Source organism: Gallus gallus, chromosome 4, assembly GCF_016699485.2.
Source record: "Gallus gallus isolate bGalGal1 chromosome 4, bGalGal1.mat.broiler.GRCg7b, whole genome shotgun sequence".
NCBI lineage: Eukaryota > Metazoa > Chordata > Aves > Galliformes > Phasianidae > Gallus > Gallus gallus.
Genome location: NC_052535.1, coordinates 53,275,122 through 53,301,111, shown reverse-complemented (window position 1 = coordinate 53,301,111; position 25,990 = coordinate 53,275,122). Strand labels below are relative to the sequence as shown.

At 36.2% G+C, this 25,990-nt stretch overlaps 1 protein-coding gene across 13 annotated transcripts in view; it reads left to right on the top strand.

Moving 5' to 3' along the window:
- KIAA1109 (transmembrane protein KIAA1109 homolog) overlaps positions 1 to 25,990 on the top strand; it is a 109,280-nt gene that overhangs the window by 61,037 nt on the left and 22,253 nt on the right. For 7 of the 13 annotated variants that reach the window (XM_004941216.5, XM_004941221.5, XM_015276378.4 and 4 more), the window contains exons 41-64: positions 83 to 231; positions 1,406 to 1,625; positions 2,529 to 2,687; positions 3,722 to 3,897; positions 4,401 to 4,576; positions 5,228 to 5,931; positions 6,135 to 6,374; positions 6,814 to 6,907; positions 8,410 to 8,460; positions 11,115 to 11,321; positions 11,454 to 11,692; positions 12,237 to 12,481; positions 13,147 to 13,252; positions 16,091 to 16,188; positions 16,477 to 16,662; positions 17,112 to 17,280; positions 17,770 to 17,981; positions 19,994 to 20,192; positions 20,761 to 20,820; positions 21,585 to 21,811; positions 22,332 to 22,532; positions 22,734 to 22,864; positions 24,208 to 24,331; positions 25,313 to 25,422. In XM_004941216.5, coding sequence (XP_004941273.2) covers positions 83 to 231; positions 1,406 to 1,625; positions 2,529 to 2,687; positions 3,722 to 3,897; positions 4,401 to 4,576; positions 5,228 to 5,931; positions 6,135 to 6,374; positions 6,814 to 6,907; positions 8,410 to 8,460; positions 11,115 to 11,321; positions 11,454 to 11,692; positions 12,237 to 12,481; positions 13,147 to 13,252; positions 16,091 to 16,188; positions 16,477 to 16,662; positions 17,112 to 17,280; positions 17,770 to 17,981; positions 19,994 to 20,192; positions 20,761 to 20,820; positions 21,585 to 21,811; positions 22,332 to 22,532; positions 22,734 to 22,864; positions 24,208 to 24,331; positions 25,313 to 25,422 — 4,483 coding nt within the window. The remainder of the gene's footprint in view (positions 1 to 82; positions 232 to 1,405; positions 1,626 to 2,528; positions 2,688 to 3,721; positions 3,898 to 4,400; positions 4,577 to 5,227; positions 5,932 to 6,134; positions 6,375 to 6,813; positions 6,908 to 8,409; positions 8,461 to 11,114; positions 11,322 to 11,453; positions 11,693 to 12,236; positions 12,482 to 13,146; positions 13,253 to 16,090; positions 16,189 to 16,476; positions 16,663 to 17,111; positions 17,281 to 17,769; positions 17,982 to 19,993; positions 20,193 to 20,760; positions 20,821 to 21,584; positions 21,812 to 22,331; positions 22,533 to 22,733; positions 22,865 to 24,207; positions 24,332 to 25,312; positions 25,423 to 25,990) is intronic. The other 6 variants (XM_040699420.2, XM_015276380.4, XM_040699418.2 and 3 more) reach the window with 3 other exon arrangements.

The window sequence follows — 25,990 nt, the reverse complement described above, 5'->3', positions numbered from 1 at the left end:
GTTCACGACTACTTGTAATTAATGTCTAATAATAGATAATCTTGATTCCCTGTAATACATACAATTGTTTACTCGGTTCCAGCTACTGTCAGCGAGCATACAATGCTCTTGGAAGGAACAGCTAATCGCCCTCCACCTACTAGTGGCTCTTCTGGGCCTGTTACTGGTGCTGAGATCATGAGGAAACTGTCCAAGACTCACACTCACAGTGATTCTGTTCTGAAAATAAAGGTAAGCTTATAGCATGATGCACAAAGGGAAAAAAATGGTTTATAGCTAGTCTGTCTAGAATCAATTGTGTAGGCTGCAGGTGAGTGAGTACTAGTCTGAAAAGTAACTGATACATAGGAAATGTGCTTCTTGTCCTGTAAAAGAAATGTTTGATTAGTTGGTGTACATTCTATATCTGTTCTGTATTGTTTTGCTTGCCTGTGAACTTCAAAACCACACTTAAGAACATTTGTATGTGTCATTTAAGGCTGCAAATCACTGCCTTTTTAATCTGCTGATGGGAGCTGAAATGTCTCTTGTTATCTCAAATCTAAGATTGACAATGCATGCCATTAGCTTGCAAAATTGATGTGTCATTGTTTTTATCTCTACAAACTGTTCAGAAGACTGGAAGATTTTGTTTTCATCTCTATTTTTTGAACAGAAGGAGTTGGGCATTTTAAGCCATTTGCTGTCTTCCAGCTAGGGCTCCCCACAATCAGCAAACATCTCTAGATGAGAAGTCAGATCAGCAGATACATGCCCCTATCCCTGTAGCAGGGATTCACCAAGTCCTGTGGCTCACTGCTTCCTCCTATTGGTCTTGCATGTTTTAGGGCTTAGTAGCCCAGGTGCTCTGCACATCCAGCTGTTGTTCAGCTGTGAGGGCAGAGATCCTCTTTGGAAGTTGTGGAGATCCTGTTTGGAAGTGGAGCAGGAGCCTTCCTTTTGTTGCCAAAAGTCCCCAGCTCCCATTCTTTGCCTTCCCTGAGGTTGGACTATATTTATACTAAGGATTGTATGGGGTTTGGTCTTCAAGGATTAAATCCAAATGAGATTTATAGTCAGTGTACTGTTCCTTCTACATATTTGTCTTAGATTAATTATACACGTCTGCAATTCCATTTGTTACGTTTCACTTTTAAAATTATTTTTACACCTTATTTTTCAAATATTGTAGCAACTTCAAAAGCAGCGTAATGCCCACATATTATACGGTATATAATATACAGTGTATAACTGGGCCCATAATATATGGCGTATAACCTGGCCCAAACAAACTGCTACTTGCCTGAAATTTCTGGGGCTGAGACTTCATAGTTATTGTGTTCCAATCTCATATTCAGAACAAATGCCACTTCCTTTTTACAGTTTACACAATACTTCATTAGTTTCTTTATGTTCTGTCTACAAGGGTATACATCCATATCATTCCTTAAGTTACACCAGTGGAGATACAGCTACGGATTCGCCAGTGCACGTTGGCCGTTCTGGCATGGCAGTCAAGGAAAGTCCAAGAAAAGAGAGTCTGCTCAGCTATCTTACTGGAAGTTTTCCTAGCTTGCATAACCTTCTGGAAGGAACTCCTCAAAGAAGTACAACTGCAGTTAAAAGTAGTTCTTTAACAAGAACAGGTATGATGTAGCTGAAGGGGTTGATGGGTTAGGAAGAGAGGGCGGATTTTATTTTACTGACTTAAGTAGAAAAGGTACTATATTTTCACTGTCGTTTCTGTTTAAGATCCCACCCTAAAAATAAGAATCCGTTTTCAGTTGCAGTTCTAGAGATCACTGCATCATGCAGCTTCCTAGAAACAAACAGCAAGTGCTTTGGATTAGGAAAAAAAAAGGCAACTAACAAACTAAGACGTTTTCCTTTTATATAGCCTTGCTACTTTCTGAGGGCATGTATGCAGATACATATGTTTTTTGAATGAGTTAGGAATAAGTAGTCATTCTGCATTTGTCAGGTGATTCTTTTTTGTTGACCTTGTAAGTGGGTCAGAAGGTGGACTGAAATGAATGTTCCAATAACTTCGTAATTCGCAGGTTTTTAGTATTGTTTACAAACTAATGGTCCTTTTGAACGTGTGTGCTTTGTAGAAGTTTGAGTTACATGCCCTGAAATTTGTACATTCTGTGTTACTATTGAGTGTGCCTTGTTGCAATTTATAGAAACAGATAAATTTGATGTTGCATTTTCTCTAAAACTTCTCTCCTTTGCTGTCAGAGGATGAAATATTTTACAGAAGAAAAGGTACTTTGGTTTCTTAATGACTACTTTCACCTAATTATGGTAGAAATGAACAAACATAAAAAAAAATTGTAGTGCAACATCTATTAATGTCTTAGTATAGTTTCTGTGGTAGTGTGTGTAGTTTGCAAGGCTGCTGCCTGACACAGAATCTGTTGGGGTAAACACTGAGAACTAGACTTACCATTTTGATAGTAGATGTGTATTAGTAAAGTTATGATGTGCTCCTGCTTTTTGCTGACATTGATACTTGAAATGTGAAATCTTCTAATTTATCTGTATAGGAAATACCGTGGCCACAGATATGTTATCTGAACATCCTTTGCTGTCTGAACCATCTTCTGTGAGTTTTTACAACTGGATGTCAAATGCTGTTGGCAACAGAGGGAGTGTAGTACAAGAAAGTCCAGCCACCAAATCTGGCCACAACAGTCTTCCAACAGGTATTGTTAGTAGCAACTGAGTTTAAGATGAGACTATGGGTTGGCTTTCCTGCATTTACTGTTTTTTCTGAAATATGTCTTAATTTGCATTCTCTGCAACACCGAATTTTAATGTTTCTTTGATTAACAACCTTCCAATCACAACTTATTAATTGTAGGTGATAACTTTAAAGTTGTTTCTTGTTTGTTTTTAATATTGAGCAAATAGTCTGATCCCCCAAAACATCTTTATGCTCTACATACTGCTTAACTGCTGTGGCCCTTCTATTAAATGTAATGTGGTTTTCTGCAAAACAAATTATATGGTAGAAGTATATCTTTCAATTTTGCTTTCAGAGAAAGTTATGTTATTTCTTTTTTCCTGCTGAAATTGTGAAGGTTTGTTCACAAACTTACATTCCTGAAATTAGACTTAGTGATTCTGACTCAGATGCGTATATACCCAAATCATTCTTCTCTGAAAGCAAATAGTCATGGCTCTCTGGTAAGTGCTGCAATGTTGAGTTCTGAGGAATCAGGCTGAGCATGCATTGGGGAACACTTCTGTCTCACAGCAAGCAAATCCAATACAAACTCAAGGTACTAGTAATTTTGCATTGCAGAGCATCTTTGACTAAAGGTTAATCCATAAAGATCTTGTATTGACACTAATAAAACCAGGTGTTCATAGCACACTCAAAGCTAGACTTAAGTATCTGTAACTGTGGTTAATGTTTTTTGTTTGTTTGTTTGTTTTGGATGATTTGGGCAAGTAACTTTCTATTGTGGTGTAAGCAGGTGTATTAGCTACCCAGTAGAATGAAATACAGGCCTTCAGAAGGAGGAGAGAAAGGAGGAAAAAATTTTCTGCTTTTCAAATTTGAGATGAACAATATCATAATGTCTCTGAATGCCATTTTTGCAAGGTTATGGACTGGATTAGGAGGCTAACTTCCTATGTTTATAATGTCTTATAAACCTTGATGAGTTTATAGAGTTAGTCATGTTAAAAAAAATGCTGTGGTGTTAGCGTTCCAAGGGTATTTATTTTTCAGGTGTTGCACCCAATCTTCCTACCATACCCTCTGCTTCAGACTTCAACACAGTTCTGTCTAGTGACCAGAACACCCTGGATGGCACACATTCACAGCACAGCACCAGTCAGGATGACATTGCAGGTGTGGAAGAAGGTAACCAGGGATTTCCTGCTGTCCAGCTAGCGGATGCACAGGTAGGAGTGGTTTGCTGATTATTTACTTAATAAAATTCTGCAGTAATTAAAATTTTATCCTGATTTTCGTATGTGCTTATCTTATGCATCCCGTGGAAGGATGAAAGGTTCAAGAAACCTCTGAGATTTCTTTAGCAAATTTTATGAACGGTGATTAGAAAATTGTTTCATAATTTCAAAGAATGTTTGGAGCATTTATGATGATAGCCTAGAGCTTCAGAGTAATTTTTACTGGGGGGGAATATTCAACTGTACTGCATAAAGCTTGCTCCCAAAGCTAAGTATTCAATGTTAACTTGTTATGTAGTCAATCTTTGTACGCGAAAGTTCATAAGGCTTGTCATTTTTTTTTTCCTTCTTTTGCTGTTTTTTGGCAAAGTCAATAAAATCTTATTTTTCTCTGTGTTACTGTAAAGATAGATCAACAAATGATGGTGTAGGGAAATGAGAATATAGAAATAATCTAGACAATGTGAAGTAAATCAGTGTTGTTTGTTCCGTAGGTTGTTTTCAAACCTCTTCTAAGTTACACAGGGATTCAGTCTCAGGATGCAATGCCACTCTGCTATAGAATGTACTTTGGAGAGTACCTCTCATTCTCAGGAACTTTGGACTGCCTCAGAGCAGATATTGTTGATTCAGATACAGCAAAGGACAGAAAAAGCAAGCGAGCTCGAAGGTATTTTGTTAAATATTTGAAAATACATATACTGGCTAAAGAACAGGAATTAGGACTTTAATTTGTAAAGAAGTGAAGTGCAATTTCAAAGCACTTGGATAGAATAAGAAGCAGTTCTTTTGTTGTTGTTTGTTGTTTTTTTTTTTATATATGACTCATTTTATTTTTATTTTATATTTCTCTTCCTATGTAAAACTTGAAAATTTCAAGTATTTGAACCTCAGCTACTTCTGAAAATGGGAGACCGGGGAAGGGAAGTAGATAGGAATTACTGTGGGAGAAATTTGAGATGCTCTGAATGGAGGTTTTGTAATTCACTCTGCAATGAGGTTGTTATCTTCAGTGTAAATGCCTATTTATGATTTTTTTCTTTTTTCCTTTTCTCCCCCTCCCCTTGAGTGTTTTGGGTGATGTTTTAGGATATGATAGAAAAATTGCACACCAAACTAAGTTTTCAATTAACTGAATGGTTACTATGTCATATGCAAGTACAAAGGTTCATTTCCAGTATTTAAAACTATAGTATGAATGCAATACCATGAGAGGAAAGTTAGAATTCAGTAAATCAGTTGTACTATCATATAAAAAGTATTTGACTCTTTGGTAGTTGTAGAGAGAGATAAAGTGTAACTTGTACTTTTTCTTTCCTAGACAAGGAGCAGTCAACCTTCCTCCTCTTGAATTCAAACCAGCTTTGATGTTGGAAACTTTCAGTATTAGCGCAGTTGTAATGGAGAAATCCATGTGCACACCTCATAACTCTGCCAATGCCCTTTCTTTTCATGACTTGAATAAACGCTATTATAATACTTTTCACTGTAACTTCACAATATCTTGCCAGTCCATAAGCCAGCACGTAGATATGGCACTGGTTCGTCTTATTCATCAGTTCAGTACAATGGTAGACGATATCAAAGCCACGCAAACAGACATCAAACTTAGCAGATACACAGCTGGTTCTGCCTCTCCAACGCCTACTTTTAAAACCCGAAAACACAGAGACTTCCGCTCCTCCGATTTTAGCCGAAGCTCTCGAGGAAGTCTTAATGGAGGTAACAGAGTGAACAACACTAAGAACAAACGAGCAAACAATGAGAACAATAAAAAAGAGTCTAGAAACAAGAATTCCCTGGGCAGGTCGGAAAGAAGAACTTCTAAAGTGTCCAGGAAAGGCTCAAAAGATGTGGTCGACATGACTATTCATATGGATGACTCTGACTCTATTACCGTGTCAGAACAGAGTGAACCTTCTGCTGAGTGTTGGCAAAATATGTATAAACTACTGAACTTCTATTCACTCATTTCTGATCCAACTGGGATTTTAGAAAAGTCTTCTGAAACCTTTGGGCCAACAGGTAAACCAGTTTTACTATTGTCCCTATTGTGTCTTGGGTTTGGTTTGGATGCCAGTTTTATCAAAATGGAATAAGTGGGGCTCAGATGATTTGCCTAAAAATGTGCAAGACATACTATCCTTGGTTTCGAACACAAAAGTATATCAGATACGCTAAGGATTTCTTCTAAATTATCCTTAAGTAACTCAGTAGTATTTTTGTAGGTGTTCGAAGCCCAACTGAACCTGCTTGCAGAGTGGTGTTTGAGAATGAACAGGATAATGGCAGAGACGTGCAGAGGAAGCGCAGTCTGGTGACTTCGGAGCCACAGCATGTGACTCTCATAGTCTTTGGGATAGGCATGGTGAATCGAACCCACCTGGAGGCAGATATTGGTGGTCTGACGATGGAATCAGAGCTGAAGAGAATCCATGGCAGTTTCACTTTGAAAGAAAAAATGAAAGGTGTGATAAGCTGAAGTGTATGCTGTAATTAATTTCAGTAGTGGCTTTACACTGTGTATATATGTGCATACCTATACCAATGTATATGTATTTGTAGTATGTTTTATTTATATATAGATATACGTTGTGACTGAATGAGAGTGATACAGTAACCGTTTTTAGAAGAACATACTGAATGTTACTGGGATGCTGAGATGTTTAAAAGGAAGCAAGATTTCCATAAAATGACTTAAGAGGAAAATTCTTTCAGGAGATAAAGCTACTCCTTTCATTTTTAAAAGTCCTTTTTGGTGAAAGTTTAAATGTGATATGGTATAATGTGATTACTAAAACTGTAATCTTTTAATTATGTTGTTGCTTCTACATTTTTGAAAGTAGTAGGCTTACCTGGAAGTATTAGATGGAATGATGTGCTATTAGGTGCTATTTTTTCTTAAAGATGTACTACATCAAAAGATGACGGAGACATGTGCCACTGCTCACATAGGAGGTGTCAATATCGTCCTGCTGGAGGGAATTACCCCAAATATTCAGTAAGTATGATGCTTGATGATTTAAAATATCTCAAGGAACACTGTGTAGTAGCAGTATCAGTTGCGTGACACTAAGGGCATGTAGCTTATTATGGAGAAAGCCTTGATTATGTGATTCTAGGTAGAATCCATGAAGTTAGTCTGATGGTAACTGTGCAGCTGTTGCAGAACTTGGCCTGAGTTTGACTCCTGAAGCTAATTGTGTGTTCTCACTGACTGGAGGCTTTTCTATGAGAGGCACATCTTTGAGTGAGCTAAGGGTTACAGTGTACAGATGGTTTCAGTCTAGGGCACCCGATCATGTAAGTTCTAGTTATAATTCTATGAACAGAAATACTCCTGTTTCTTTCTATTTGGAAGGACAGGTGTTAGTAAGTTCTGAACTGATCGTAGGATCACAGTGTAAGTGGGTGACCTTACTGAAAAACCATAGGGAACAGATCCTCTCCTATAAATAAGTCATACAATCAGACCTTTCTGCACCAGTTTTATTTGATGTGATGTATTCATGGAAACTTTATTACATAGTATTTAATGTTTCTATTATGCTTCTAATTGTTTTTGGAAACTTGTATTATTTAATGGAGTCTACAAGATTTTATATGTAATATTTAACTTACTAATGCTGATTTATCCTATTTGAGATCTGTATCATTACTCTAACAGGAACCTTTCTGAGCTCCCCTGTTGCATGATTCCTATGTTATTTTTACCATTCTAGTATCCATTCCCCGCTCTTTATATAATTGATACAATCGAAAAAAGAAAAGAAAGAAAATCACATTTTGTGCATGAACATCTTGAATGATTTCCTCAACATCCACACAATATTTTGTTTTATTTTTTTTGCTGGGTTCACAGACTCAGGAAAGGCATGCATTATTTTTCTTTGTTTCTAGCTGAAATTCGTTGAGTTGCAAATCAACAGTTAATGTACAACTCTTCGTAACATAGAACACCCTCATGCAGTTTGAATGTTAGCTGAGTAACCCTCAGTATGTAATCTGGTTTTAGAATATTAATAATTTTGTGGAAAAGGAGATAAATGACTTGAGTCTCTCTTTTTTCTTTTTTCCTTTTATTTATTTATTCCTGCTTAGTTTGGAAAATACTGTAAAGAACTTAAAATGTAGAGAATTTTACTGATATTCACAGCTAAATTGTGCCTGATATGTAAACATATTTCAGAAGGATAAATAGAAGTTACGATCTGACAGCCATGCAACGTTTCTGAAGATGGCTGAGGTTCTTTGTGTCTTTTTTTATGCCACAATCTTACAGAACTTTAATACAGAAATGGTGGAAAAAGGGGGAAAAGGTTGACTAAATCTTTGAAAAAACAAGAAAAAACTAACAAACCCCAAACCTTAAAGGTATTAACTTTGAAAGTAAATGTCATATTGTGGGTTACAAATAATTAACTGACTAATTTTGCATGAATGTTTATTCTTTATTTGCTTTGTTTTTGTTTTTCTTGCTTTCTCTTCAATCTTCATCTATAGACTGGAGGATTTTCCTACATCTCCTACAAGCACAGCCAAACAAGAGTTTCTGTATGTCATATTATTATGTTTAATAGTCTTGCAACTAACTGTGTTATATAGCTAACGGCTGCATTCGTTGTGTGTGATTGTGTAGGCAGATGTTGCTTGAATATGTTTCAGTTTAACATCTAATAATAGCTAGGTAAGGTTTTAATGTTGCCTGCAGGTATGTGTCCAAAAAAACCCAACTTGTAAGTTTTCTTTTAACAGTCTGGTTTTAGGGGCAGATATTACATTATACTGTCAATACTGTAATGCTAGAGTGGTTTGACTGATTTAAGTTCCCTAGATGTGCTTCTTGTGCTTATTTTAATGAGTGAAAATAATGCTGATAAATGCAGAGGACAGAAAAGATAGATCATTTTTAACTTGGTAAGAAACTGCTGTGCTTGTTGTGGTGGTACCTGTTGTGATCTGAGTACAATGAGGACCATTTCTTTTTTTTGTCTTAATTTACTTAAGTGCTGGGTTACTAGCTATGCTGACTAGGCTGTGCTATCATAGAATGTTTGCATTAAAACTCTACTTGGGCATCTGCTACAAATGAAGGTGAACCTTTCAGGTCTCCTGGTTCCCTACGTGTGAAAGTAGTCTCTCATTTGGTGGCCTTATGGCCGGATCTGTAGCGGGACAAAGTGTTTGTTCAAGACTCAGTTGGGAGAATTGTCATCTTTGGAATTGACATAGTAACATAGAGTTACTTCTGGATGAGTTACTTGGATGTAACTTAAATGTTAATTATTTTAACAGTATTCAACCAGACCTGTTATAGATGTTTGCTTACATACTGTAAAACTGCAGATGTGTAGTGTGCAGTGATTGTTCAGAATAAGTGTATAGCCACCCAGTTGTTCTGAATTCCACTTTGCCATGGAAGTAGGCTTTATGTAGAATAGACAAGTGACAGTGAAGTTCATTAGTTACATAAAATACGCAAATATATAAGCAGAGATGCACTGTTAATCTTGCTTGGTTCTTGGGAAGTCCACACTGAGAATATTATTTCCTATCTAGATCTTCCATGAGAGCTGTATTTGTGTAATTTTTATTTATTTATTTTTTTTTAATTAAGGAAGTGCTTCAAGTTGTATGAATTAGCATGCGCTCAGATTTCATTATAAACTCAAAACAGACTTCAACTCCAAGTGGTTTTGCTTTTAATCAAGTCTAGATTAAGATTATACTGTCTATATGGTACACACCAGGAAGAGATCTTGCAGCTTCCCTCGAGTGCTGTCCTTGTCCATCAAGCCCTGACTCCCTGAACAGTTAACATAGTAGTATTTTGCATTATTGAAGGAAGAAAAATATATTCTTGATTGGCCTCGCAATAGTTCAATCAGAAAGCTTAGCAGGTGGAGCTGAGCAGAAAACATGGAAACATCAACAGAGAAATAATCGCAGAGCCATAGAATGGCTTACGTTGGAAGGGATCTTAAAGACCATCTAGTTCCATTCTCTGTGCCATATGGAGTCAAATCTGCCCTTTTCTTATGTAGTATGTGTTTGTATAAATGTTTTCTTCCTGAAAATACTTGCAAATTAAGATTTGTTTCCTTCTTCATACTGAGCTTCCACTCTAAAATTTTGATCTGTAACTGCTTTAGGTCTCTTGTAGCTCTTCTGTAACTGTGAATATCTGGAAGTGTCTGGAATCCACTGTAGATAGGCGCATGATTGTACAGTAGTGCTGTGGACTTCTTTGTTATAAGCAGAGGGATATGATGTTTTTTTTTTGATTCCACACCTGGGATGCTTTAGTGTTTAAACCAGTGTTTAACATAATGTGTTAGAGCCTCACAGAATAAACATTACTTAGGGAGTAATTAGTTTTTGCACGTTTTAGCTAATGTACTGCATATTCCAAACTATTTGTCTTTCACTCTGAGGCTGTATGTAGTGCTCTTTGCTGGCTACATACTAAATTCTCCCTGGGTAACCCACCAGTAATGAACCTGAAATTAGAAACATAAATGTGTTTCCCCTTGCATCCTTTTTAATAAGAGCTTAGTGGATTCTGATATGCCAAAATTTCATTCTACAATCTTCAACTGTCATCCTTGTGCATTTCTATGTTTATCTTATATAACCATTGTGAACCATATCCTCATTAAATTAATATTAAAATAAAGTTTTGGCTCATACCAGTCCAAATTACCAAGTCTAGTAAACGTCAGTATTAATTGATAACCCATTTATTGCTTTCTATGTATTCATTGCTTAGTGACTGTTCCTTCTATGGACCTATTTGGATGCTGAAATCAGATTTCACTAAGACATCTTATGAAAAGGATGATTCAAGTATATTCCTGAGAAGGAATTGAAATGGAAGGCTCTTGTTTATGTGTGTGAAAATTTGTCTCTGGATGTGCAGCCTAGTGTGTGTGAATTCAAATGATCTTAATTATGCAAGAATAACAGTTTAACAGGTATTGCTATTTTTGCAATGCATGCCTTGTGGGTTTCTTAAATATAGTGTAGTCGTCTGTGGCATGTAGTGCATCTGTGTGTGTAAGTGAATGAAAAATTAATGTGTATGTAGTTTATAAACAAACACTTATCTGAATACTAGGAGATTAAGCTAATCCTTAAAACCCATTTTAACATAAAGCTTTAACTATTTTGAAAGACTTGCAAATAAATCCGTTTTCCCTTTCTCTTAGAACTGTAGTGAAATGCAGTATTGCCAAATCCCAAGCCTTGTATAGTGCCCAAAGAGGGCTGAAAACAAACAATGCTGCTGTGGTCAAAGTTGGAGCCATCAGCATCAACATTCCGCAGCACCCTGCCACGCTGCACAGCATGATGGTGCGCAGTTCTCACCAGCTCTCCAAGCAGATTTCAGATCTCATCAGGCAGCCATCAACTGCGTAAGTGTTTGGCACATCAGCATGCCACTGACTGAATGCTGCCCGTTTCTCGCACGGTGCTACTTTAAGCATATGAGAGTGCGTTGTGTTAGAATGACAAGAAGTATTTTCTGATCTTTGTTGTGTATACAGCTCTCAGCCCACAAAAGAAGATGTCGCGACTCCTTTGCCCTCTGAAAAGACTCCAACAAGTATTAATCAAACGCCTGTTGAAACAAATGAATTTCCACAGCTGCCAGAAGGCTTAGAAAAGAAGCCTATAGTTCTGAAATTCAGTGCCATGATAGATGGTATAGCTATTGGAGCAGCACTCTTGCCCTCTCTAAAGGCGGAATATAAGATGGGAAGAATGCGGAGTCATGGAATGACAGGTAAGAGTTCTCCGAAACTTTAAACATTACTCCTTCTAGTGTGGTCTTGACAGAAGAAACCAAGAGAACTGGGTATTTCTGTAGAGTCACTGTGAGAGGTTTGACTGTTGCTCCTGGCTTTTTTTTTTTAATCAATCAGAGAGGGCCATAAAGAGGATTTATGCTTTTAATAGATGATTGTCAAACGCAGAACACAAAAATAGACTAAGAAATATATACATTGATAGGTACAGCTTTCTCCCACTGTTAAAATCAGTTTCTGCTTGATTAATTCAATTTTGATTGCTAAGGCTACTCAGGAATACTCTCATAAGACCTCAGTGCTGATGAGTTAGTTTGACCCTCTGCTTCATCAAATACTAAACGTGTCTTCATTTTGTTTAAAAAATAATTCAAATTCATGTGGGTGGATATGTATAGCTCTATAGACATACACCTTTCAATAACATTTTAAGATTTTTTTTTATTCTAAAAGTGTTCTTAAATTTAAGTGTAAATATGGTTCTTTTTCCAGCTGATATTTTTCCCCATTTTCCTTTAACAGGTGCCCAGACAAGATTTAATTTTGAGCTTCCGAGTCATAGATTGCGCTTCACTTCTAAAGTTTCTGCCACTGATATGTCAACCATTCCTCCTTCTGCAAGTCTCAACCTTCCTCCTGTCACTATGTCGGGCAAATATATCATGGAAGAACACGATACTTACTCAGACCAAATATGGAGCATAGATGAACTGCCTGCTAAACAAGGCTATTACCTACAAGGGAACTACTTACGTTGTGTGGCTGAAGTAGGTGCTGAAAACAATAGACATCTTTGATAACTGTTCTTCATCTTAGCTTAATTATCTGCTTTCTCCAGAACTCTCCAATTTACAAGTTGATCCAAATGTAACATCTGTAATTGCAAGAAATAGAAACTGAACATTCTCAGTGTTTAGTTTGATGAGCAGCCAACATATTAAGCAAAGACACTATATTTGGAAGATTTTGAGTGTGTTATTTTGTGTAAACAAATAAGGAAGATGTACTTAGAAACTTTCCTTTTGTTTTTTTTTTTAATACTTCTCATCAGTCAAGTAAAAGCATATTATGCTGATTATTCAAGTGTCATTTAAAACCAATAGCTTATGCTTCTGTATCAGATAATTGCTATACGTTTTGCAAGAATACCTATTTTTTAAAATCTAAAAATACATATTTGAATGATCAGATAGCTGCATAGCTGTAAGGAGCAGCTAAATGCAACTTCAGCAAATCGTGTAAAGTTTTTATTTGTGCAGTGTTCTACTCACAAGTTCTGTTTGCATACCAGTTTCCACACTGTTGTTTTTTTTATGTCAAAAATGATATGATTGGTCTTGAAACTATAAATACCTAGGAGATAAAAATATATTGTTTTAAAAACATAGGTATGACAACTATTCTAAAGTTGTGGGGTTTTTTATTTCTGTAGGTTGGTTCCTTTGAACATAATCTCACAACTGATCTCTTGAATCATCTAGTATTTGTACAAAAAGTGTTCATGAAGGAAGTCAATGAAGTCATACAGAAAGTTTCAGGTAAGCAGAAACACTTAAAATGAACTTTTATTAAACTTTGATGGCGGCATTATGTAGTTCTCTGAATTTAATTCAAACACCATCATTTTGTGTCTAACACTGCATAGAAGGAAGCAACAGAGTGTGAGTTTCAGGTAAGAACAGAGACTCTGGAAACTCTTGTAGCTGCTCCAGAGACAGGATGTTTTACAGGGAAACATGATCGTTTTCATACATTAATCCAAAGCTCCAAAATCACTTGGTGCTGTCTCATTTCAATGTGCAATGGAAATATTTGTGTTTATCTGTTTAGGCACAGTCAGAGTTACAAAACATTTATTTTCTAACAGAAACTAATGGACAAAAGGCTTTTTAGTTTGTAGACCGAATCAGAATTTACACAGCATTTAATAATAGGTCCCATCACTTCCAGCTCTTCCTGTTGGAGACTTCATCTTCTCAATCTAAAAGAGAATCAGAACTTTTTACTGATACGGGACTACTCTGGAGGGAAAAGTATGGACTGGACATTTTGTTTTACCAATTAGTTGTCCTTTGGTAGTTTAAAAAAAATACACAGTATTTACTGTGGGTATTATACAATAAATGAGGAGGTGAACAGAAAAGCAAAGAAGTGAAGAACGGTAGAAATGTTTTGGTGTTCTTTAGATCAGAAGTAAGAGTTGGTAGATGGGATAAACAAATGAATATGTAAAAAGAAAAGCAATAACTAATATAAGCAATAGCTAATGTGTAAAATATATAGACTGTTTATTAATCAATAATAAAAATAAAGAAAAGTAGACAAAACTGTGAGAAATAAAGGAAATACGATTTTTATTAGTTAAGGTTTTAAAGGCTGTAGGATGTAGGAGAAAGGATGTTACTGAATAACAAACATGAATACATATTCAAGTGGGTGGAATTTCAAATAGCTGAATTTTAATACATTTCTAGTTATCTGAAAAGGCTATTATAGAAATAAAGTGACTATTTAGTGGAAAAATTCGTTAATAATTGGAAACATTGGAAAGGTAACTTTAGCAAGTGGTGTATAATTGAAAGGAGTGTTTGTGTGTGTGTTTACACATTCAAACACACACATGAATGTACATAACACAGCTCTGCAGGTCCAGATCCTCAAAAGATGCAGTGAAGGAAACTGAACATGTCAGAATTGCTGAATGGTAGGAAGAAACAAGTTTTATACCACCTTATGCTTGTTCCAGGCAAAATACATCAGTGTTGTGTAGTAAGAGAACACATGGGGAAAGAACAAAGCTTTAGCAGCTATCATTATTCTTTTTTTCTTTCTTTCTTTATTTTTTTTTGAAAGAGCATAAAACAGCAAAATAGGAAAGGTATATTATATATATTATATCTTTTACAGCATTTCACAGTTTCATATATTCAGTCTCTTCTCTGTTTTTATGTGAGAGATTTATTGCCACTTGTTGGTTCTTTGCTTTTTCAGACCATAAATTTGTATTGGGAGTAGTAGCCTGATGTTCTTTTGGATGTGACTGCTGCCTTCTGTACTGTGCTAATTCAACAGGAGTGTGGTCAGGCGCCAGCAATCCAGACCTGAGGGCCTGGGTGCTGAATGTGGAGCAATGGGGAAAAAAGACAGCTTTGTCCTTTGGACTTATAACAAAGTAATTTACACAGCTTGAGCTTCCCAATTAGCCTAATAGACTGAAGTGGATTTCCTAAATATGGTTTCTGTTTCACTAAAATACCAATAGGTAGTTTTTACACAAGGATAATATGCAATGTGCGAACAATGTCAGGTGGAGTTTCACAGATCACAATCTAATTAACGAACAGAGAACTGCAAAAACAGCTTCTAACATCTTTGTAGATAATATATGGAAAAATAGTAACTTCTCTTGCTTCTCAGAGCCCTCAGGTTCCTATTGTAGCTTTGCATGATCATAGTTAAGAATATTTAAGGGTGGTAAAAAATGAGAATCATAGAATGGTTTGGGTTGGAAGGGACCGACCTTTACGATCATCTCGTTCTAACCCCCCTGCTATAGGCAGGGACATCTCCCTCTGGACCAGGTTGCTCAAAGCCCCATCCAGCATGGCCACGAATGCTTCCAGAGAGGAGGCATTCACAACCTCACTGCAGAGAGGAAAGATACTCAGATAAATATTGGGTGATAAAAACTTACTGTATGTAACATTTTAAAAATCCATGATTTAACTATCAGTTTTTCCCACCAAATAACTAATTAGAAGAGTTGGCATTTTTCAAGAGAATTAATGGCCTTAGCCTTTCCCACTAACAACCTGTTCCTGTAAACTAGGACGGAATGTAGATCAGATCTCAAGAGGTAGCTAAGACAGGATTGCTGCTTGAACTTAGAGATATATAACTTGGCATGAAATGTTCCAGGATGAGGAATTAAGTGCTAAATTAAATTGCCAGAGTACCTTCTTCTCCATTATTGACAGATATTGATATGATTTCACTGCCTCTTTCCATTTGGTTGGCGTTTACTTTGTACTATCAAATAATTAGAAAATATGTATTTTTTTTTTTCCTGCACTAATATATTTTGAAAATGAGATTTTTCAAGTTGCCTAACAGAGGCTTTGAGTCCTCCTGCAGAAAGTCTGATGAGGGAGGATCATGCCTCTTTGTTTCTGCTTGTAGTAGGGTACTATTAGCTACGTTTAACAAGCTGAACCTGCACCTGTGTCTGTCATGTCTTCAACCTATATCTGGTTTTATAAAATTTAGCAAATTACTGATTGAAATTAGACTTAATTCAGTGTCACTTTCTTAATACCTATTTGTTTTACAGTGTTTTCTGTGTTAAAGCTCTGAATGTGTGTATTTATTGTGTATAGGAGGTGAGCAGCCAATACCTCTTTGGAATGAACATGATGGCACAAGTGATGGAGAAAAGCCAAAAATTCTTCTTTACTCACTGAGCCTACAGTTTAAGGTAATTTTACAATGATAAAACAATAGTTCTAGATGCTATTAATGGTGGAATAGTTTGGTTTATACCTGAAAGCTAACTAAATCAAGAATATTCTGCATGAAGATAGAATCTTGAGTTTGGTTCCAGTAATCTTATAGCTTATTGAGGTTTCATTCTGAAAAATCATTGTCTTTTTTTTTTTTTTTTTTAGATGCAATGTGAAAAAGATTTTTTGTTTTATTCCCCCCACTTCTCTTTCTGCCTTGGAGCCACACTTTAATTTCCTCCTGTATTTTCCTTATTCATTAGGGAATTCAAGTGACAGCTACAACACCCTCGATGCGAGCTGTGAGATTTGAAACTGGATTGATAGAACTTGAACTCTCAAACAGACTTCAAACCAAAGCGATGCCTGGAAGTAGCAGCTACCTCAAACTCTTTGGGAAATGCCAGGTGGATTTAAATCTGGCACTAGGACAGATTGTTAAACATCAGGTTGGTGCTCATCATCTTTCCATGTGTTGTTCAGACTTAGCATGATTTAGAAACTCAGAACTGAGCTGACGGATGGTTTTGTTTTCTTTCTTTTTTCTGATCAAACGATGGAGTAGATATCACCTGGAATCGCTAATTCTATGATACAGAAATATTTTGTGGTGCCTAGAAACGAATACAAGTTTTAGAATCTAGATGTGGTATCACAATAAATAATCTGAATAGTTATTTTAGATAACATTTTATGATAAATAAGAAAAATAACACTGTGATTAGAAATCAAGGGGAGGAAATTGATTATCCTCAAAGGAGATTTGGATCGAAAAAGAACAGGGGAAAGAAGAGATTTTTACTTCTTGTTGTAATTCAACATTTTGTCAAATATTTCTCCCCCTCCCTGACCTCCTCCCTGCTATGAACTTCTCCTCTCCATTTCTGAACATTCTAAGGTTTATGAAGAAGCTGGCTCAGACTTTCATCAAGTCGCCTATTTTAAGACAAGAATTGGATTAAGAAATGCTCTCCGAGAAGAAATCAGTGGCTCATCGGATAGAGAAGCTGTCCTTATTACTTTGAACAGACCAATTGTTTTTGCTCAGCCTGTGGCCTTTGACAGAGGTATGGAAGAGACAATTGCTGCAAAATTTCTTTTTGTACAGAGCAAGCTATTTTATTTTTACTTTTGGTGGGTTATTTTGCAAACAGGCTCTCTTGTTCAACATTCGGTTTATTTCATGCCAAACCAAAATGTTTGATGAAATCTACTAGCTGAGATATTTATAGGAGATCTGCTGCTTGCCAACAGATTAAAAATTCCTCATGTCAAAAATTGGATTTGGTGAGATGATTAGTTCTCAGGTGGTTTGGAGGAATATGCTTTTGTAAGTCTTTCTGAAGCCGGGAACAGCACTGTTTTCTGTATTTTAGTGCGTTAACTAACTTTGCTGGTCTTGTCCTTTGCCATATGAGCCTCTTAAGTACATCCTGAGTATGCATTTGTGTGTATATGCACTCGTGTCCATTGTTAAGCATTCACAGCATAAAAATAATGGAGAAGCAGTACAAAAGAAAAAAATTTCAACCAAGCATTCTGGTTTCTTCCCAAAGCTGTGCTATTTTGGCTGAATTACAAGGCTGCATATGACAACTGGAATGAGCAGAGAATGGCTTTGCATAAAGATATTCATATGGCCACAAAAGAAGTAGTAGACATGCTGCCTGGAATCCAGCAAACCTCTGCGCAGGCTTTTGGGACTCTGTTTCTTCAGCTGACTGTAAACGACTTAGGAATTTGCCTGCCCATCACAAACACACCTCAGGTAATCAAAGTATCCGAAGCAATGTGGCTATTGAGTCTGTTGAAATACCCATATTATGTGGTATATGGCTTTTTTGTACATGAATGTAATTTTTTCTTACACCAGTGAAAAAGTTGTAGGATGTTGATAATTGCAGTAGTGATAGCATTCACGATGGAAATGGCGTTCTAACTTATGACAAGACTATGTTATGCATGCTTCAGTTGGTGCCTCTGTTTTGGGGGGCGTGTACTGGATTCTCGTTTATGCCATATGCCTGCACAGCACTTTGAAAAGTCTATGGAAATGTTCATGTGGCTCATATTTCCTTGAAAACTTGCATCAGAAATTTCAGTTAATCTTTTTCATATGATTAAAAATAGAAAACCTTAAAATGCTCAAATGAACTATTTGTTGTTTAATCAAAATGGGGGATGATAGTATGAATTACTACTCGATATGTATTTTTCAAGCAGTTGCTTTCATTTAAGAATTCAGACTAGATTATTGAAGGAGATGTAACTGTAGCCACTGGCATGAAGTGTATTGTAGGGCAAGGAAATTCTAATATGTTATACACCATGTATTTTTTCATGTTCTGTTAACTAGTTTATGTGTTAAAGTAACGCACAGGGCATTGTGCAGTGTGTTAATGCAACTCATTTTGTAAGGGAATGTACACTGTATTATGTTTCTGGAATCCCTTCCAGTCTTAAGTTTAATGAGAAGCGGCTCAGTGGAGCATCTGAAGGGTCATGCTTTGTGGCCTCACAGCAGTCCTTTCACAGGCTGTGCAGGCTTCTGGGCAACCAGTACAGCATGTTGCAGGACACTTCCTCAGTTTTGACACACAAATCTGCATAGTGATTCTTTCTTCGGATAAATAGGAAGGTAGCTAAATCACTGGTCCTCGCTTTCTTGGAAGTATGAAGCTTTATACTTCTTTGTAATCTATATTCCTTTTGTTCATCCTGCCTTAGAAATAACTGCAGTTGTGTCTGTCTCTTCATATGTAAAAGTATGATCAGAACCTCACAACTACAAAATGGGAAACATTACATTGCCAGTTGACAGCAGTTTGAAAAAATAAAATACACATAACAGTGGCGTGTTATAAGGATAGATAGTGCAATATAACTTCAAGAGAAAACCTTGAATTCAGAGACTGTTCCAATGTTGAACAGGGAATAATCTTAAAGGGAAATAATTCCAGAACAGAAATGAATCATTTTAATGACGTAGAAAGGAATAGCCATAATACGTTGAAATATACAGGAGTAATGAGGCTATAACCAAGAACTCATAATGACATAATATTGTAATGCTTAATCTTCTATCTGGCAGCTCCAGACAAAGCAGATGGAATTTCATGCTTTTATGTTAAAAAAAAAAAATGATAGTAAATTCTTTAAAAAAAAATCTGGTTAATGAAGCTGTATATAAAGCAGTATGTTTGCAATAAATATGTTGTATAAAAAGAAGCATAGCTTTAGAAAAGGGCTTCTTTTTTTTTTTGCCAGTGAACAAAATGATAGACTATCATATACAAAGAGCTGAAAATTAATCAGACAATCGGTGTATTCAGTGCTCTGCATCACTGTAGATAACAAAATAAGCACCAAAAAATCTTGCAAGTCTTAAAGCTGCTTTTAATCATCATTTGATCAACTTACAACCTTTTCTTTTTTACAGGCTAAAGCCCTGAATTTCTGTTTTGTGCTTAGGAGGTCAAATGGTTCATAGCACTTGAGTATCTGGTCCATGATCAAATCTGGATTTTCTTTCCTTTTCCAGATGAGCTCAACTTCCATTGCCCTAATGTGATTACAACGTAGGCATGTTTGCTAGAAAACAGGAATTCCAGACATTATATCAACAGATGTGATACTTTTGAAACTTTGTGCAGAGAAAGGGAAATACAAAAAGAAATGAGAAGGGGATCCGTTTTCTCACAGGGAAAGATAAACATTAAGTGTGTAGTCAATATCCAACTTTGCAATTTTGAGTAAATTCTCTTCTATATTATTTTCCAGTCTAACCATACTGCTGATCTTGACACTGGCTCTGCTTTAGTCCTGACCATCGAGAGCACGTTAATCACTGCCTGCTCCTCAGAGTCCTTAGTTAGCAAAGGTCACTTTAAAAACTTCTGTATCCGCTTTGCTGATGGCTTTGAGACAAGTTGGGATGACTGGAAACCAGAAATCAGAGGAGATCTAGTCATGAATGCATGTAAGTAAGATTTCATACTCCACAATAGAGTTGCAGATATAAATCTCCTTTTACCCTTTGTTGCTGCTTTTTAAACTGCCGAGCTTTCCCCACAAAGAAAAGGAAAAACCTTTGGCTTTTTGAAAGCAAAATAGTATGAATCTAAAAGGTTGTATTACTGTTAAAACACGTTGCTTTCCCTTATTAAGGGACTCTGTCTTACTGTAAGCATTAATTTTAAGTTTTGTCTGATAAATGTTGGAAGAATTAGTTGTATTGCTTTTGCATGATCTCATAAGGTCTCAGTAAGTTTTTAGTGTTTTAATATAGATGATTTTCATTTATGCCAGACTGATGGTTCTAGAATTCATGTGAAATTTCAAGTTGATATGAACTTCGATGTTACTGTGTAAAATCACTTTACCAAATATGAATGAAGTAATTCAATGGGAATTAAAACTAAAAATGCAGTTCGCTGTACTTAAGCTTTGATTATGGAGCACAAGAAACTTGAGGGGGAATTTGGAAAGGCTGGTCTAAAGCAGCTTTCAAACTGTCTGCCTAACCTACGTGTGTGCTTTATATGTAGGTGTTGTGCCAGATGGTACATATGAAGTATGTTCTAGGACAACAGGACAAGCTGCAGCAGGTAATATACTCTTTTTAATAATTAAATTCAGATATAAATAAAGGATTCATAAAACAGAAAAATGAAATCCTTTGATAACTGTGTTTTTTTTTAATTCGTGTGGGGTTTTTTGTGTGTATAAGTTTGTTCCTTGATTGTAAAATAGTTCTTTGTAACAGCAGTGTTGTGTTAGTGCTTCCTGAGACAGCTCCCGTTATTCCTATGCTTTCTCCTCCCAGCCACTCCTCCTGTGTTCTGACATGCTTCAAAAATAAATGACACTGTCTATCTTAGTCATTATACCTGCAAATTTATCTTGGGTGGAATTCTGAGTGGCGAGAAAGAGGATTAATTCATTTATAAGGAAAAAAAAACATTCTGTAGTTCTGCTTTTCACAAGTTCTAGATTTTGGTGATACAAGGTGGCACTCATTAGAAAAATCCTTGGAAGACACAATATTCAGCCGACATGCTATACCTTTATCATCCTCCAGCCTCACTGTTCAAGGACTTGACACTTTTAAAAGAAAAAAAAAAGGGGGGGGGGAGGGCATTTTAAAAAGTCTGTATTCTTTTCATGCAGATGAATATCTCATTAGATCTGTCTGTGTACCTCATTTTTGGAATAAATATTAACTTAGTAGCTACGAAGTTGTAGCAAAAGGCTGTGGGATAGATTTTCCTCAAAGTTGTTCCCAAGTGGACAGTAAAGACATTTCTTCATAACTGATAAATGCTGTCTTATCTAACTGGTTAAACATACCTTTTTCTTTTAATAAATTCAGAAAGTAGTAGTGCTGGAACCTGGACACTGAATGTATTATGGAAGATGTGTGGTATCGATGTTCATATGGATCCAAACATTGGGAAAAGACTGAATGCTTTAGGCAACACCCTCACAACACTGACAGGAGAAGAAGATATTGATGATATTGCTGACCTCAACTCTGTAAACATAGCTGACTTGTCAGATGAGGATGAAGTTGACACTATGTCTCCTACTATACATGCAGTAAGTGAATCAAGCACAATGCGTATTATTGATTGCAGTGAGCTTGATCAAGTTTTCAGTCAAAAGGAAAAGTCTTAGTCTTGAGTTTTTTGAGTTCAACTTGCTAGTCTCATAGCTTGTATGATTCATGTTTCAAACAAACAAACAAAAATCTGTTAGTTTTCTAATGCCATATTTCAAACACGAGAAGTCACAGATCATATTTCCACTGGTGTTATCTAGAATTTGAATTTGGAAACATGGAGATCTGATAACTAACTTCAGGTGCCTGAACTGAAAAAGCTGTAGCTATATATATGTTTTCTTAGATTTTCTTATAGATGTGTAGAGTATATTACTAACACATACCAAAAAAAGTTTCTTTCATTTGTTTATCTACCTACTATGCTACTAATCTTGTTTTTCAATTTCACATGAAACTATTTTAATAGGTGTTCTTTAATGGCTATCTTAAATGTCTCTTGCCTGCCACCAGTGAAGATTTCATCTCAGAACACTAATGTTCCTGTTTGTTGTTTAGAAATCAGGTGGAGGTTCATTTTATGGAGATGCACGCAAGCTAACATTTGGGCAGCGGATTGTAAATCACCTGCTGGGTTTGAGTCCCACAAACCAACGATACTCTGTTCCTGTAGAATATCTGTTGGGGTCAGCGAAGTGTGATTCTCTTCAGTCTAGCAGATCACATATGAAAGCAGGCAGATCCTGCTCATGGGGACATGTATGTAGTAGCTAAATTGTGTCTAACTGAATGATGGGGTTTGGATCACTGGAAGAGTTCCAATCGGCTGCCTTTTGAGTTGAAAGTGATTCTTTTGCATGCTCTAGTCCAAATTTTAAGGTGTGAAATTCACTTTTTTTGTTAAATCATACTCACGTCCAGTTTTTGATGAGGGCATTGATACGTCTTTATTTTAAATAGGAAATTGTTGATCACCGGCGGCAGGGAGCTTCTAGTATTCAAACTGGAGAACAGCGAGGAAGAAAATTTGTGAAACGTTTAGTTGATATCAGAGAACTCAATGAGCAAGCTAAAGTTATTGATGACTTAAAGTAAGTTGGATTTTGCTTTAACTCACACAAAGTTTGGGGATAACAGACTGCAGCTGACTTATTTCTTTCCCTTCCTTATCATGTACCTTTGCAGCATTGTGATGGTCAAATAGGAATTGCTGTTTTCTCACATTATTCCCCAAGTGTCAAATTAATCTCTTTGGTTCTCCATTACAATGGCAATCATTATGAATTTCTTGCCGATCCAATATTATAATTCCCTCTTGATTTATTATTATGGTGACTACTTTAACAAAGTTTATTATTTTGTATCTGTAGTAAACTTAGTCTTGTTCACTGGAAGAATAAATTGACTCTCTTTGCATCTTGTATGTGGTATTTTAGAAGTAAATCTCACATGATGTACTTCATAGAACATTGAAAGAGTTATTTAAAATTTCAGAAATTTCATATTTAAATTTTATTATTTTTCACAGATATGGTTTGATGGTTGGGCTTTTGTTGTTTTTTTTCACCTATGGTAGACTAAGACTTATTTATGGATCAGTCATGGAGAGGAATATAGGTACTTAGGAATATAGGTACTATAGGAATATAGGTAATTAGGTGTTAAATAGCAGAGTGGAGACACTTGTACTTGGACTAAAATTACTGTCAGCATTAACAGGCCAATTGTAACTGAAGTTTGGATTTTAGGTTAAATATTTCTTTAATGTGGGTTCGAGAATCAAAATACGCTTTGGGTCTGTCCTCACTGTACAAGAAGTAGAGTAAACTGTGATTCTTTCAAAATATCAGGTACTTTATGGAGTTGTCTGAGTTATTTAGTGATGTGTTTTTGTGCAGAGGATAATCTTCTGTGGAAGACTGTCGTTGATTATGGCAGAACTTTGGACTGTTAAAACAGAAGGATTTTTCTTCATCCCATGGAGGATTCTCAGATTTTCCCCTTATGTTTGTTCTTGACTAAACAACTGTGATGTGACTGAAAGTGTATAAGAAGTTCTTAAACCTAGTGTTACAACTTTGAAATAAGAGTCACATAGCCACACTTGTTCTCCACATTATTTAGCCCTGTGTTAGTACTGTTGTTTGGTGTCGTCTTGCATACTAGTTTGTTCTGTGTTCTTTATCTGCTTTGCTAATTGATTTGGACACTAAAACCTTAAATCAAAGAGTCTTCATCAAGGAATAAAAATTCCCAACTAGAAGTTGCAATATGAAACAAGGATAAATCTTCTAAAACTGTATTTGGTGCTGATAAAACTCCTGGGGAGTATCCCATTTTTTTCAGTAAAAGCAGATCACTGCAACACCGATTTTGAGACAGTGGAAATAGTGCTACCTCTTTCTAAGAGAACTCAACTGAAATTTTTCTCCAGAAAATTAGGTGCAAGTGAAGGAACAATAAATCAAGAAATTCAGCGCTATCAGCAGCTGGAGTCAGTGGCTGTGAATGATATCCGCCGAGATGTTCGAAAAAAGCTACGTCGATCCAGTATGAGGGTGAGCAGTATGAAGTTACTTTAAAACGCGGTTGCACTTGCATGGCGTATTTCTTTTCTGGTTGTTAGTTACAACAGTGAAAATGCTTTATTTTTTTTAAGAAAAGGAAGTTACAGAATAAGAAAGATTAAGAATATCAAGTAGTTTAGGTACCCCCTTAGTTATTATAACAGTGATAGAAGAATTGAAACTTCATAGGCGCTATAATGTAGATGTATTTATTTGCACATTCACAAGATCAGAAATACATGTCAGAAAATGTGTGTATGAAGATGTAGTTCAGTCTTTGTGGAGGATTTTAAAATGATTCTTAACTGGACTGATGAATGAAGATACCAGCGTGTTAACTGCCTGGGCAAGCAGTAGATACCTGTTGTATTCCATTTAGCATGTGTATTTTCTATAAGTTTGTTCTCTATATAGATAAACTGTGTGTTTCCAAAATCAACTGAAATAAAAATAAAAACAAGCTACTAAGGAGAGACAATAGAAGAAACTGGACATATACACACAAACACAAAAAAACCCAAGTCTTTCAGCTAATCCACAAACATATGGCTGTTATCCCAGAACCTGGTAATAAAACTGGCAAAACATTATTTTCAGTGTGCGCTAGTGCATGAGCTTCAAGTATGATGCTTCATTCATGAAGAATTCAAATAGTAATTTGTTTGCAGCTCTATCATCTAGATCATTTTCCTCTGTTGTAATAGTGGAATGTAGGAAGGATACGTGTCAGAGTGATTGGATTATTAGCTTTTTGGCAACAGGGCACTACAAATTCCAGCAAGTGTGAATGTTTATCCAGAGGTAAAGATGAAGGTGCTGGCAAATGCTGATAAAGAGATGCATTTTCATTCCTGTGGTACATAAATATCTTTTTTTAACTGGTATACCTTTGTGAAGCAAGACTTTAGCTTTCCTGAGTTTCTTTCTCTCTAGCCTCAGTGTTTTAGTTTTTAAATATTCTTTTTGGTTTAGGCTGCTTCCTTGAAAGACAAATGGGGTCTCAGCTACAAACCTAGCTACAGCCGATCAAAGAGTATTTCAGCATCAGGAAGACCACCTCTGAAGAGAATGGACAGAACAAGGTAAATGGTGATGGTAACAACAGCATATGTAAAGAAGGAAATATTGGAATTGGGCTGTTAGGCTTCTTCTTCTTAGACATTTAAGTAATGCCTCCTATTTATTTCCATGGAAACAGCTACAAAAAGCACAATACCACTATTTGATAGAGCAAATTCTCAGCTCCAAAGCACTACTTTTCAACACAGTCACTACCATTAACTATGCATTAGAGCCTGCATGCTGCACTTGTTTAAAAAAAAAAAAAAAAAAAAAAAAAAAAAAGTGCACCAGTGGAGGTGACTCACTGTTTAACAGCTTATCTGGTGGCATCAGATGTTGCCTATGCAGTCTATCTTTCATTGGTAGGACAGTCCAGCCAAGACTGACAATGTGCTCTGTGGTCTTCAAACTTGTATGAGGCCTGGAATTCATGTGTTTTCAAGAGAGAGGTTGTCTTCTTCTCTGGCTTGACTCTGAAAGTTTGAGCCTTAAGTTTAGTCAGCGTTGCGATGTAGTCATCAGAGCTGACGGCTTGTCTGGATTCCAGGAATTCAGAAGGATCACCTCTTTCCTATCCTAAAAGTCAGC